Source organism: Urocampus carinirostris, chromosome 10, assembly GCF_059441175.1.
Source record: "Urocampus carinirostris isolate Australia breed hairy pipefish chromosome 10, RoL_Ucar_1.0, whole genome shotgun sequence".
In the NCBI taxonomy this organism is placed as follows: Eukaryota; Metazoa; Chordata; class Actinopteri; order Syngnathiformes; family Syngnathidae; genus Urocampus; species Urocampus carinirostris.
Genome location: NC_142358.1, coordinates 26,165,085 through 26,179,842, shown reverse-complemented (window position 1 = coordinate 26,179,842; position 14,758 = coordinate 26,165,085). Strand labels below are relative to the sequence as shown.

Below are 14,758 nucleotides of genomic sequence, written 5' to 3'. Positions count from 1 at the left end.
ACACAAGTCAGGGATCGATCAACTTTGACTGGGTCGCCAAAGAGAGTATATGACTATGTATGATCCAAAACCCAATGACTCTGTGTCCAGGTTGCACTGTAAGGTGTATTGTGTAACAATCACTTGTGTAACAAATTGCTATCAATTTAGTTTTTTTCACACCTAATGGTCACCCTAACGCTCAGTGTAGTTTTAATTTTTATGGGAGGCTGTTTGAGAAATAAATGATACTTGAAGAGCAGCTTCAGCGACAGACTGCTGTCACAGTCTTGTTCCACGGACAGACTGAGGAGATCATTTCTCCCTCATGTCATGAGGCTCTTTAACTCTACCCGAGGGAGTAAAAGCCCACATTACCCAACCCGACATTTGCATATTACCCTATTTTTATTACAGTGTGGTTTTTTTCTGAACACTATTTAAATGCTTTTAATTAAGACGTTACATTGGGTATTTTTGTATTATATATCTTTTATTTTATTTTTTAACACGAGGACACTGCTGGAAGTGTGAATTTCCCTATGGGATGAATAAAGTATCTATCTATCTGTCTATCCGTCTGTCTGTCTGTCTGTCTGTCTGTCTGTCTGTCTGTCTGTAACATCAATTTATTACACTTGCACAAATATACTATTATGCAGACACAGTCATACCCATGCACAAACAGTACTATCCTCACTCATAAACACTATACTTTCACACATTCTATTACACTCTCAACCACACACTACTATACTATCTCACACATACTACTATACTATCATACACACTTTAAAAGGCTTTCACACACATAGGACAATTCTCCTGAACACACAATATTATAGACTCTCACACACACCACTATAGACTCTAACACACTCTAAGAGATTCTCTTACACTACTATTCTGTCTAGGTTTTTCACACCTAGTGTATGATCACCTCACCTCTTAGTCTTGTTTTACTTTGGGTAATTTGGGTAACCCATGTAATATACACTGATCCGTATGTATAGATTTTACGGTTCGACGTCAAACTGGAGTTGCTTCGAGTACAGTAGTATGTGAGAGAGAGTATAGTAGTGAGTGTATGAGACTACAGTAATATGTGTGAGAGAGTATAGTAGTGTGTATGTGAGTATAGCAATACTCTATGTATGAGAAGGTTTTGTAGTGTTTGTGCATGGGTATGTCTGTGTATGTATGGGAGAATACTTGAGAATGTGAGAGTATAATGTTTTACTTCTCAAAGGGCCATTTACAGTATTGCTCTACCTAAAAGAATGATCACCACATACAATGAACAATAACAATATTTTCATCAACTCATGTCAGATGCAGCAAACAATATTTATTTTGATCAAATTCAAAGTGGCAATATTTAGTTAATTACATTCAGCCGAAAAAGCAAATTATTCAAGAGGCTTCAAAAAAAGGCAGGCTAAGATTACAGAGGGTGTCAAAGGTGTAATGGATTTAATGATTGATGGATGTCAGCAAATGTCTCAGTACATTCAGTTGCCCCTCAATAACTTGTCATTACCCTGTTTCTATTTTTCTGCATTGCAAAAATAAGTTCTTACCTCATTGGCAGATAATTTCGCTTATTTAAAGAAATAATAAGTATATAGGTTCTTTGTCGCAGGGTTTACGTTCCAAAAAGAACCTGTGATAAGCAAAATCCATGAAGTAGAAACCTTTATTTTTTTTTTACAGTTATTATACAATTAAATAAATACGACATATTTTTACAGGCTTAAACCTTTGTTAAACAAAAAAAAGTAAAATATAGACCAGGGATCTCCAACATGTGCCTGCGGGCACCAGGTAGCCCCCTAGGAGCACATGAGCAGCCCACAGACTGGTACTAAAAATAGCTGACAGTGATGAGTCTAGGAAATTTGATTTCCTACTGGCGTTAGAAGTCATTGACCTGAACAGTTTCTTTAAATGCAATGTTTGAGTGGTTGACTCTGCTTATTTTAGCCCTACTTATAATAATCACAACCAATGATAACATTGTTACACCGTAATAATAACAACAGTTTCTAATTTAGAAATGGATTTCTAACTGGTAGCCCTTTGTGTTAATTGATAACAAAAAATAAGTAACTTTTTGGCTAAAAATGGTTGGCGACCCCTGGTTTAAACGTTTTCTGAAATTATTAATTTTTTACAAATAAGTACTGAATCGTCAAAATATAGTAAGTGGGCGGACTGTTTAGCCAATAAAAATGCGAAACACAATTGACGATGTCGTAGTCAAACCATGAAAGTAAACCGTGTAATAGCGAGGGATTAATGTATTTCAAAATAGTACCATTTCGTTATTTACCTCATGAAGGATTGTTTTGCTCATTTAAAGTATTTTTTAATTAATTGGCACCTAAAATGAGCAAAATCATAAAGCAGCGCAGGTGATTTATCTCATTTTATACAGGATTATACTTTTTTCATTTAAAAAATTCGATAGGATATTTAAAAAGAAGAAGATGTTATACCGTACTGTCTGGAATATAGGTGAACTTAAAAACCCCAAATTGGCCAGAAATTGCGCTCTCTAGACGGCACGCACTATAGACCAGAAAATACGGTGCATAAAACTAGAAATGCATGGTTACAATTAAATGATACTGCATATAGTAACCATTTATGAATAAATGAATTGATTTTAGTTGTGAAACTAGATGACAATTTAAGTTCCATAAATGTATTAATTTTTTATTCCCTAGCTTTACTGTAGTTTTGATTTCATTCGCCTTTTAGCCAAGTGTGTCTTATATATAGAAAAATATCACAAAAGACTATTTTTGGGGTGCACCTAACAATCTGGTGTGCCTTATAGTGCGAAAATAGAGCACTCAAAATGAGGTAAGAACATATCTTTTGCATCAATCAGGACAATTATTCCCACATACATTTCATACATTCAGTTTCTACATTTGTCAGAGCGCCATTAAAAAAAAGCAACAAATCAGACGACGTTGCAGCATCAAATCCTGAAAATTTGGAAAAGATGGAAAGACCGACTGAGATACAGGTCACTTTTTCATCGGGAGCTTTTATATCGACTGGTTAATCGCATATCAGCAAAGGTAGCATTTAGAAGTCCTTATAGTCGCTCAGTGACGAGCCCAGTGGGCCGAGAGCGAGGGCATGAACAAATGGTGGTCTGGACAACAAAAGGTAGGTGGAAGAAAATGGAGAAGGTGAAGTAAATGACAGGGAGTGGCAGAAGGGCCCTCAAGATGGCTAGGTGCCTCGCATGTGTGCCTGATTGACTGTGTCACAAATTTTGAACTGGGAAAAAATTGAATAAAAAAGAGAAAAACGTCTTTACCAATCCCACTGTAATCCGGATTGTTTCGGTCACTAGTACCAGACAACAACATCAATGTAGATTCTTGCGGGAGACAAGCAAATGTTATCCTCGATCAAACATTTTTATCACGCGTATTGCGGCACTGCTACGTGTAATAAGCACTTAAGTGACTGCAAATTGGGAAAGAACTATGCTAGAATAACTGTTTGTGTTGTTTATTTGGTATCTAAAATAAACTTGTTTATGCAAATTGTATTTGTTTTTATTCTACAGTCTGTCTTGCTGTGATTAAATAGGTGCCAGGTTCAATTTGGAAGGTTTATCACGCTTAATAGGCGACAATTTCAAGGTTGACAAACATGTGAGAATAAAGAATAGTCAAAAAGCAGAGGTGGGTAGTAACGGAGTTCATTTACTCATTACATTTACTTAAGTATTGAGAAATCTTGTACCTCTAGGAGTATTTTTAAGTCCCTGTACTTTTACTCTTATTTGAGTAAATTTGTGAAGAAAAAATGGTACTTTTACTCCGTTACATTAGGCAACATTAAAGTCGTTACTTTGTTACTTAATAAATCCCCTCCACGTAAATACGCGTCTGTCTGTCTCCGCTAAGGCGCATTTAGTTTGACACAGAGCTCTGCCAGGCTCTACCACGTTTAACCAATCATACGTAGCAGCCTGGTCACGTGACCATATACAGCTTCAGCAGGAGAAATGTTGTTTACGGATGAAACAGATGGAAAATGTCGCTTAGCAATACCAATTATGAAAACACAGTAGAGGAGGAGAAACCCTGGCCTCGCCTCAAAAGCACGCTCCCGTGAAAAAGGGAGCCAAACACCAGCTACAATATGCGATGTCTCCTTTGTTCGAGTTGAGGGGCTAACTTGTTGTTCTGCTTGCAAAGCCTGTTGAGTATTGGGGCTCTAAGTGTGCTACTTGGTGCTATATGTGCTTACTTTATTTTTTAGCTTTATACTATTTTTATTGTATTGTTTATCAAAACACTTTAATTTACATTGATTATTTTAATCTACTTTAAATAAAAAATAATATTTTTTTTTGTTCATTGGATGGACTTTGATAATTTGATGATCTGATTGGTTGTTTTTAAAAAATTCAATACATACGACGTCGCTACAGTTACTCATTACTTGAATAATTTTTACTCGCACTCCAGTCAGTATGTGAATGACTACGTTTACTTCTACTTGAGTACCGTATTTTCCGCACTATAAGGCGCACCTAAAAGCCTTTATTTCTTTCAAAAGCTGATCATGCGCCGTATAATACAGTGCGCCTTATATATGGATCAATATTAAGTCGCAAAGTCTTGCAACTAAGGCAAGCAGCCACCGACTAGATTTTCGCCCGAAGGCGAAGTAGTCCGAGGTGTATGCTGGGATTTATATACTGGCGTTTCATTTCCTAACCAATGTGTGAATCATCATTTGAATCAGTCACTATTGGCTAAAGTTATTCGGACGTAAAGGGGGCAGATCCTTTTTATCATTTACAGGCTCGGATAGGCTAAAGGGGCGAAACAAAGCCTTCAATTGGCCGAAAAAGATGAATGTGAATCACACGAAACTAAGAACTGTTTGGCATTTCTTGAATCCCAAGACTTTAACCTTCCAAATGATATTTGGAACGATGCATTTGAGTGATTGGTGACATCGTACAGACACTGTTTCCGTACATGTCTGAGACACGTATTTGCTTCTTTGCAAGCTTTCGGAATGTTAAGGGGATAATAAATTTGACTTAACTATCTGACTGTTTTGTCGACGTTCCCATTGTAGCGCCTTATAATCCGGTGTGCCTTATGTATGGAAAATATAGGACCAAAAACTTTTTTTTTGGGTGCGCCCTATAACCCGGTGCGGAAAATTTGGTAATATTATTCTGAAGTAACAGTACTTTTACTTGAGTAAAACTTTTGGCTGCTCAACCCACCTCTGTCAAAAAGTCCCAGATTAAATGTGTCTTAAATTGAGGACTCTCTGTTGGTTATCGAATGTTTTTCTTTAAAGTGCAAACACACAAGGGTGCGACACTGGATGAGACAGACGGCTGACAAATAGAAAAAGCATAAAGAAGTGCTAGCGGTTGCGTCAGCAAGTCCAGACGAAAGTGCGTCAGCCGAGTTTTAAAATCAGCGAAAAGGCCCATGACATCAAAACATTGCGTGAGGCACATACTTGCCCACATTTTGACATTTAAAAGCTGAAGATTTTACTGAGCGCTCCACTTTTATGTACGAAACACAACACACCTCCAGAATGTTAGAAAAAACGACAATATGTGAATTTTTTTTAAACTAGAAGCGGCTTTTACCAAAATGGAGAGCTAATGCAATCACTGGAGCGGTTTATTCACATATGAAGACTTAAAATAAAGCAGTAGTAAACTAAAATACTTGTCCCGAGTCAAGATTTTTTGCTATTGTTTAAATAAAAAAATCGGTATCGGTTTTTAAAGGGGAGAAATGTCATGGTTGCCATGGCGCCCAATTGGCTGTGCTCGTGTGTGTCACGGTTGCCATGGTGCCCAGTTGGCACCGCCCGTGTGGTGCCAGCTGCGGCTCATTGTCTTTCTTTCTATATTAAGCTCTTGCTTTTTTGTCAGCCTGTCAACAAACCTCTGCCCCGCAAGACGTGGGTTCTGACTTGGTCCTGTTTTCCTGTTGGATTTTCCTGTCCGGTATTGTTCCCGTTTATTTTGTCCTGTTTAATTTCCATCTCCAGTTTTGTTTCCACCTATTTTTATCCTGTTTATTGTTTTCTCAAGTTTTTGTTCCCGTCTAGTTTCCCCTGTTTATTTTTGATATCCTGATTTGTTAGCTATCCTGTCCATCCCGTCCTGTCCAGTATCGACCCCATCTGTCCAATATCAACTTGGACAATTGGAATCGATCTTGTCGGTCTCTGGCTTCCTGTCCTTCCACGCCAGACCGGGGTCCTAACGTGCATGACTCCCCATTTTCCGTAAAATAAAAGGCTTGCGTGAGAATGTCACGCAATTGGGTCCTGTTTCTGTTCTGGTTCTGATAAGAAAAAATAGAGTCGGCAACCGCTGGGCCGTGGACAGTTATCAGGCTGTGAGTGGTTTGGTACCAGGCCAACAGAAATTAAAATAAGTTTAAATTATTTATTTACCTATTGTTTTTTTCCAGACGCTGCTACGTTTCAGACTTAACTTGAAGCGGGGCTTTGAGGTGGTCCGCAAGGGAGGCCAGCAGAAGAGGTGTGAGCTCTGTTGCTCCACACCCTGCAAGTTCTGATCCGGCAATCGGCCAAGCAAGTTCCGATTAAACAAGCAGCAAGAGAGTTCTGTTTGAGCCAGCAAGCGAGCCAGCAGCCAAGGTAATCCTACTTAGCCAGAGACAAGAGTTCTAAATCAAGCCAACGTCCAAGAAAGCTAGTTTCAGCTCGCGACCTCAAAGATTGCACCTGCAAATTGCAAAAAGCGGAAGCTTGAGCAGCTAGCTGACATCTTACAATATGCGATAACATCCATATTGGCTCGAAGGGCCGTTCCTTAAACAACTGAAAAGGGGCCAAGGATGCCAAATCTGTGCTTTCGTTATTTAAGTGTAAATCTAAAAAAAAAAATCATAAAACGAAATACAAGCACACACAAGGGGCCGGATTATGATTGGCGAAATGTTATGGAGGAAATATCCTGCCTCATGTGGACAAAATGTAAAGATGAATAGAGAGAGTATATATAAATGAACAAAGAAATAAATCATGTAATATGTAAATATATGACATATTTATTCATCCATTTTGTCATTTATTTATTTCGGTATTTATCTTGGCATGTAATGTTTTTCACTGCTAACTATTAGGTGTTAATTTCGCTTTATTTCCCTCCCTCTTAAGTTATTCATAATAATACATAATAAATGTGATTAAGGGCTATACAAATAAAAATGACTTGATTTGACTTAAATGATAATATATGGATTAAACAACAAAAACAACCTGAGGGGACATTTGGAAGCCAAGTCGAAAAAGCCGGTTCTCTAAAAAGAATTCCCATCTCTACAACGAACCATTAGAGTTAGATTTGATTTATTAAACCCACTACATATTGTTTACTGTTATTTTATTACATTGTTAACTGTTTGTTCTTGTTGCATTTCAGATAGAGGATAAATATGTTGCTGGTGAGCTGCAATAAATATTATAATTAATATTACGTTTCTATAACACAACTATCTATCTGTTCAGAAATTTTCAAATTATTTGACTTACTACTGCTTTTTAAGGTAACGGCAATAGTTACTTTCTCTGGTAACCAGTTATTTTTACCATAGAACAACTCAGTCACTAACTCAGTTACTTTTAGGAATAAGTAGTAAGTAACTATAACTCAAGTAACATGCCCAACACTGATCACAACAAAATACTATTCAAATGAGGAGGCGGCCCAGCTTCCTGAGCCTTTCACCTATTGGTTGATCTGTGATGAACAAATCAGCTACTGCACAAATCAACGAATAGGAGAAGAGCTTAGTAAGTTTGACCCGCCCCTTCAATTTAATGATCTTTTGCTTTGACAAAATAAAATACACGACAATATAAATGACAAATAAATGATAAAATGCATAAATATATAAATGAAATGCATTTATGTCATATGTTAAGTATTTCATGATTTATGAATGTGTTTGTTTTTATGATTTTAAATAGAATAGAATTTTCTGCCATTATGACGTGTTAAATGCGCAACAAAATTAAAAGGTGCCATCCTCATGGTGCAAGAAAATAAATAAGATAAGAGTGATAGTTTAACATATATTTGTAGGTATTCATTTCCTTTTTTTTTTACATATGGCAGGATGGTCCTCCATAAAATTCATGCTTGTGGGATGCGTTGATGGTGTGGTTTGATGATACTTCCTGAGTTGAATGAATGAGGATCCCTCTAAGGGGGGACTTGAACACATGTCCCGTCATAAATCACAGAAGCATAACTTCCTACGATTTAAAGATGAAACTTGTCATAAAGAAAGATTTTCAAAATGTTTCAAAGTAATGCGCAAAAAAACAGCATCCTCTTGAAATCCCCCCAAGACATGTTCACATTTGTGTTTTCTTTTTTTTTTATACCAATAGACAATATCACACAGTGATAAGAAAGAAAATGAGAAATGTACAGCCACATAGCTCCGTGCAATAAACCACATACATCGGTGGATACCGTGGTACGCCGCAGAGGCAGAAAGATCAAAAAGCAAGACAACGTACTGGATACAAAAATATAGAAAAATCTCCAAAGCAAGTCGCACACTCGCAGAGAAAAAAAAGGATTTTTCCATCTTTCTCAATCCGTCTTCTTTGCTTTTTTTCAGTTACTTGACCGACATTCTCTTTGCAGTTCTTGTCTGATGCTCAGAGTGTGTTTGAGTGTGTGTGTGTTGCTTTAAGACATCAAATAAGTCATGAGACATCCATTTGGTCCATGTGTCTCATTCAATTATAATGACATTTGATATATTAACAAATGATACATGTTAAAAAAAAGTAGTACAATAAAAGCATTTCACCTTTGTCGCATTCTTTGTGACAATATAATTTTTTTAATAATATATCCTGTCACTGTAAAAACATTCCAGCATCGACTCATAATTGTTAGTGACAGGAATAAATAGTTTGGCATACTCAGCAAGCCATGCCAAAAGGATGCTCTAGGTCAGGGATGTCAAACTCAGTTTGGCTCTGGGGCCGGATCCAGACTTTTTGTTCTGAGACGGGCCGGATCAGTAAAAGAAGTTCAACTTCAAATTTTAGCTTTGTTTCTCAGTATTAAGGTATGGTTAATACTATAATATTATTTATTCACAAACAATGGTGAATAAAGTTTTTCATAATTGGCATTAAATGTGTTAACTGGTTTATTTTAACAGTTTTACACCTGAACCAACTCACTACACCATACAAACTAAAAACTGCCAGGAGAGAGCGTTTGCTTTTTATTTCTTTAAAAGATCATAACTTTTGATAGAAATGACCTAAAGATTTTGGGTTTTTTTGGACATACAGAAACCCCTTGCAGCTATATGCTTCTGTTATCGCTGACTCACTGCTTTGCAGATTTTGAATTGAATTGCCTATTGTCATTGATATCAACATATCCCGCATTGTGTTCTGCAAAAGACAGCACACAGCAAATGCTATCAAGGAGGCAGGTTATATGTGTGCGTGTTGGTAGGTGTGAGTGTCTGTGTGTGTGACTGTTACAGGGTAGTTTCAGTCAAACAGGGGGAGGTGAGAGCACAAGTCAATGTGGCCACCAAAAAAAACTGCGAAGTAAGGTGATAGCTAGCTTTTAGTGAAAATAAATTCATCAATTAAATTTGACTTAGAAGATAGTCAGTGGTGCGCAAAGAACTGGTGCTTATCAGCGGGTGCTCCGTGGATTGTTTTTTTGTCGGGAAGGGACTGAGGCGGCGTCAGGAGGGAAGGCAATAGCTGTGCCGTTGGTCTGGCCTACTGTGGCTAGGCTTGGCAACAACTCTCACAAGCCTCTATCTCACCAACACCAGATTCATTACTCATAAAACAGATAAATTGGAGCTACAACTTGTGGGAAAATTGTATATTTGGGACAGTTGTCTTTTAATTATTGCAGATACCTGGTTCATCTAAGGATACCTAATGCTTGCATGCAGCTAGCCATTAGCTCTGTAAATCACTTTCTTAGATTTAAAGAAAAGGCCCTCCAAATTTGTTGTACTTTTGTATAATGACAATAGAGACCATTCATTCAACTGCAATTCTGTGTTATGTGTTTTTATTTGTAGATCTATGGTAGTTATTTTGTCAAAGTTTTATACGTTCATTCGATAAATTTGTCATCTCGAGCTAAGTTTGACCCTTGGGGTCTGTTATACAGGTTCAACGCTACATTGCAGATTTTCACATTTCACGGTGGGTTCCTGTCATTAACCGGGATAACCGAGGGATGACTGTCCTCAGAAATGTGTGGCGGGCGGATTTAAATCTTTCAACGGGCTGGATTCGGCTCTCTGGCCATATGTTTGACATACCTGTTCTAGGTTTTGTCTTGCAAGGGATAAGTGGGAGTAGAGGGCGGTTCCATGGGGGTCAGGGTCATACAGAGCAGCTGATATTACAAACCGTGCTCAGGTCAAACCTTCAAGGCCAGCGTTTGCCCAAATACATGCAAAGAAAGAAGTTGTAAACTCAGTCATCCTGTCTCTTTTTCTTTAGCAGGCAAGGACGACGACGTCTGTGTGGGTATCGGACCACCCGTCGCTTGGTGAGGGCCATGGCTAATGTAGCAAGTCCACAGATGGAAATTCAGGCGTCCAAAAAGATTGTTTGGACACTGCCAAAACAAAAATCTGACTTGTAGAATGTCTTTCCGAAGACAGATCAAATGGAGTTGAGATGTTCACTCTGAAAGCACTTTGGTGGGAAATAAAACAGGTTGGGAACAAAATAGACTGTTTTACCATTTGGATGCATTTTCTGGGTTGTTTTGTACGAAATAATGTTTGGGGTTGGCTTTCAAAAAAAAAAAGAAGGTTTTTGTGTTATTCTATACAATAAAATCCCCTTATTTCAAACTGAAAAAAAACTTGGAATGGGTTTGTTGAGGGGTGAAACAAAAAAAGTCTTTATTTTTGTGAAAAGTATATTTTTGCTTTCTAAACCGAGGTAACACATTTTAGGGTGTTAAATGTAAATCAAACTACTCATTTCAGGGGAGTAATTATGAAATACGTGACTTTTTTTTCCCTTTAGCTATGTTTTTATAAATTTACTTACGAAAAGCCATAGTTTGAAACCAAATGACTCATTTTCCAAAAATAAAAATAAAAAGAAATAGTTGACCTAAAATTAACTATTTTATTTTTGTCATGCACTAAATAAACTGTATTGTGTATTTTTTTTAAAGAAAATACCCAGTTTTTGTTGTTTTTGTTTTACATGATCAAAATATAATATTGACTCTCCTGTTTTCCTCATTTTAAAGGACATCTTTGTACTTTTTTTTGCAGCTTCCATGAAAATGTGTTTTTTCCATTGTAGGGACCGTCATACCATCTGACGTTAAATTTAGGGGATTTATTCCAGGATTTTGACAACAAAGTGGCGTGTCAATCCGACCTTAAGACAACAGGCGAGTTAACATATTTTTTAAAGAAATAATTTGAAATATTTGACCACTTGTTGTTCTATTGTGTAGTGCAACAAAAATGTGTGCTAAAAAGCACAAAAAAGAATACAAATTACGTCATATCAAAGAGACCCAACTGCACTAGTTACTTGTCCAGCCTTGTCCGACTTCTCCAGCACACAAGTAGAACATTTTGGGGACTTTGTGTACCCGTATCAGCAAGATGACAGACAATAATGCCAGCTACCTTAAGGTGAGGCTTATGTTATGGAAAATGAGTGCACATTTGGAAAAAAAATGCTTGTTTAAATTATCAATAGTCAAATATTGTTTTTTTAATGAATGACCTTTTTTTACCACTAGGAGGCATTAAAAAAAATAAATTTTCCTTTTCACAAAATGATCCAAAGGTTTTGAGTGATGTCAAACAAATTATATATTTTTTTTCATAGTACTTAAAAGTTAAATTCTGCTTAAGTGGTTTAGATGTTCATCAAACAACCCAGGAAATTAACCCAAGTATGGGATCAGTGAACGCTTGACCCAAATTGTTTCATTTTTAACCCAACATTTTTCAGAGTGTTGTCTTTAAGGCAAAGACTAATGAGGAGGAGGGCTGAAACAAGTATGCCCTGATGAGGGACGTAAAAAGGGCAAATGGCTCACGGCACGCTGAGAGGATTCATTGTCGGTTCAACTCGTCCCGAAGTGTTTCTTCCTTCTCTTCTTCGTCCTCATCTAGCGAAACAACCCCTGAGGAGGCCACGTCAGACATCCTCCTATGGGGCTCGTAATCAGGCGGGAACTCCTCGTTGGCCTCCTGGCACAAGGCGGCCTCGTAGTCCTTGGAGGGGGTGTCGTCATCCTCCCCGGGGGACAGGTACGTCTCAGAGTAAGACATAGAATACGCAGGGGACTCCTGGCCGCTTCTGGGGCCTCTTAAGCTGCGGAAAGCGCAGTCCCTCCCGCCAGGGCCTGTCCGCCCCGCCCTTTGAAGCCGGGCCAGAAGGAGCTCCTCTCCTCCCTGCAGCACCGACAGGATTTTGGCGGCCAGTTCAGCAGGGGCCCCGCGGGGCCCACTCAGCTCGCGTAGGAGCGGGTGCTGTTCGTCCAGGCTGGCCAGGCTGGAGTGCAGCGTGTCCGGGGAGCCGGCCGTGGGAGACGGCTCCCCACTGCCTCCCTCGCCACATGGCCCTTGCAAGCCCAGGTGCTGACAAAGCTGGCTATGGATCAAGTCCTTCAAGTACGGCGGGTATGATGGCACGTCTGTGAGTAAAGCAGCAAAAAAGAAGAGGAACAATGAGAGTTTGGAATAAAGGTAAGATCTTAGGCCCGAGCCAAAACCCAATCAGTCAGCAACACAATGCCGAAAACAACAATCAAGAGAGAGATATTTATATATACCTACAGAATACCAATACGTACATTTACGAGGGTGCCGTCTTAAGCACAGAGTAAGATCACGCGGAGTTTCTCCCTACTTGATATTATGACATTCTCCCTACCTTGTTTACTCACATCCAAGCCATATTTACAACTCTAAAATAAAGTAATGAAATCCCGGGGTCAGTTGCAATGTGCTTATTTGCTTGTGTGTCACCGGTAGCCAACAGTAGGTACCTCGTGAGGTAAGGAGCGTGGCTTATACAGGAACAATGAAATCAACTGGTCAAAGGAAACACCCAAGAGTGCTAAATTTTAGTCTTTTTATGAGTGGAATTACTTTTGCAATACACCTGGCCTGGAGAAAAAAAAGGTCTGGGACATTACCCAGAAATGGAGAAAAACGTTCAAATGGTTTGAAGACAAAAGACAAAGTGAATATGGAGTGTTTCAGCTAAGTGTTCATTTCCAAGCTCTAAATGAAGTGTAAGCGCTGCATCAATAGATAGGTAATTTTTGATTAGGAAAAAAAAGTCCACTCAACGACGCTGTTAGCTTGCTACTATTGTCACCGATTCAATCGTTTGGGGCTGAGGTTTGGGCCAAATCAAGAACATGGGTCTCAATATCGCCCTCTACCATGAGGCAAGAATTGCATGCCTCAGTCTGCAGAAATTCAGGCAGTGATGCGTTGTACAATAATATTCATGATATAATGTGACAATTCTGCCATTTTGAAAAACAAAATACAGTGGAACCTCGATTTTCGAACGCCTCTCAGGTCGAACAAATCTAGTCCGACCAAAAATTTCGAGAAATTCTTGCTTCGCTATTCGGTCAAAAAATCGGAGTTCGAACGCCGGTAATGCGTGAGTGCGTACGCTAGGGTGCGATGCTGAGCGGCGTACGGGTAATTTAGCCCCTTATTATGCCTCCGAAGAAAGCCAGTGCAAGCAGCAAAGTTGCTACAGGTGAAAAAAGAAAAGTAGTGCGTACAACTATCGCATTTAAGAAAGAAATAATAGCTCCACTGTCCACCTGCGCCTTCTGCTGACCACCACAAAGGTAAGAAATCCTATTCATAATTCTTTTCTCTATCCTTTTTTTTTATTTTTACACGTTCATGTTAGCATAATCTTTCGTACGGAAGATTACGATAACGCGAACGTACGATTAGCCTGGGTTAACTTCATGTTTACGTTCAACATTCAAGGTAAACATTCAGGGTGTTGGAACGGATTAAAACGATTTACATTCTTTTTAATGGGAAAAATGATTTCGGTGATCGAACAAATCGGTTTTCGAACAGGGCTCTGGAACGGATTATGGTCGAGAACCGAGGTTCCACTGTACCAAAATTGTGAAGTTAAGTGAGAATTTATTTCAACACTGAGCATAAAAAGAAATGTAATTTTTTTGTGATTTATTAATCCTTTTAAGAATTCTATGAGGCTTTGCCCCACATGCCTCTGACTACAAGTCACTGCTTCATGTCACTCAAATGTTTTTTTAAATGCATTTAATTCATTAAAAAAAGCATTTTTGTTGACTTGAGCTCAAAGAGCAATTATGTCACTGCCCCATAACAAAACCGATGTGACTTCTTTTCATGCAGACTTGATTAATGATAAAAATACCAACAACAGAAAAACATCAGGTATTTGCTTTGGCTAAAGACCAAGAAGCCTCAGATTTGTGGTAGAAGACATACTGAGTCGCAAGCCATTGTTATTGGTGGCTCAACGTAATCAAGATGAAAGCCTTTGCTAAACAAACACACACAAATAAACGCACGCGCACAAACGCATTGAGATATCAGTGGCCACACATCATCAGGTGACACACACTGGCTCTGCGGGAAAGGGAATCATATTAAAGTTGCAGGAGGATATCAAATTACGCAGAGGAGCACAATAA

General features: G+C 38.5%; 1 protein-coding gene across 2 annotated transcripts in view; it reads right to left on the bottom strand.

The window, feature by feature from the left end:
- Nucleotides 1–5,917: 5,917 nt before the first annotated feature.
- Nucleotides 5,918–14,758, bottom strand: part of fam131ab (family with sequence similarity 131 member Ab) — a 45,891-nt gene continuing 37,050 nt past the window's right edge. For both annotated transcript variants that reach the window (XM_088345169.1, XM_088345170.1), the window contains one exon: nucleotides 5,918–12,724. In XM_088345169.1, the coding sequence (XP_088201295.1) occupies nucleotides 12,141–12,724 (584 nt within the window). In that variant the 3' untranslated portion in view covers nucleotides 5,918–12,140. The remainder of the gene's footprint in view (nucleotides 12,725–14,758) is intronic.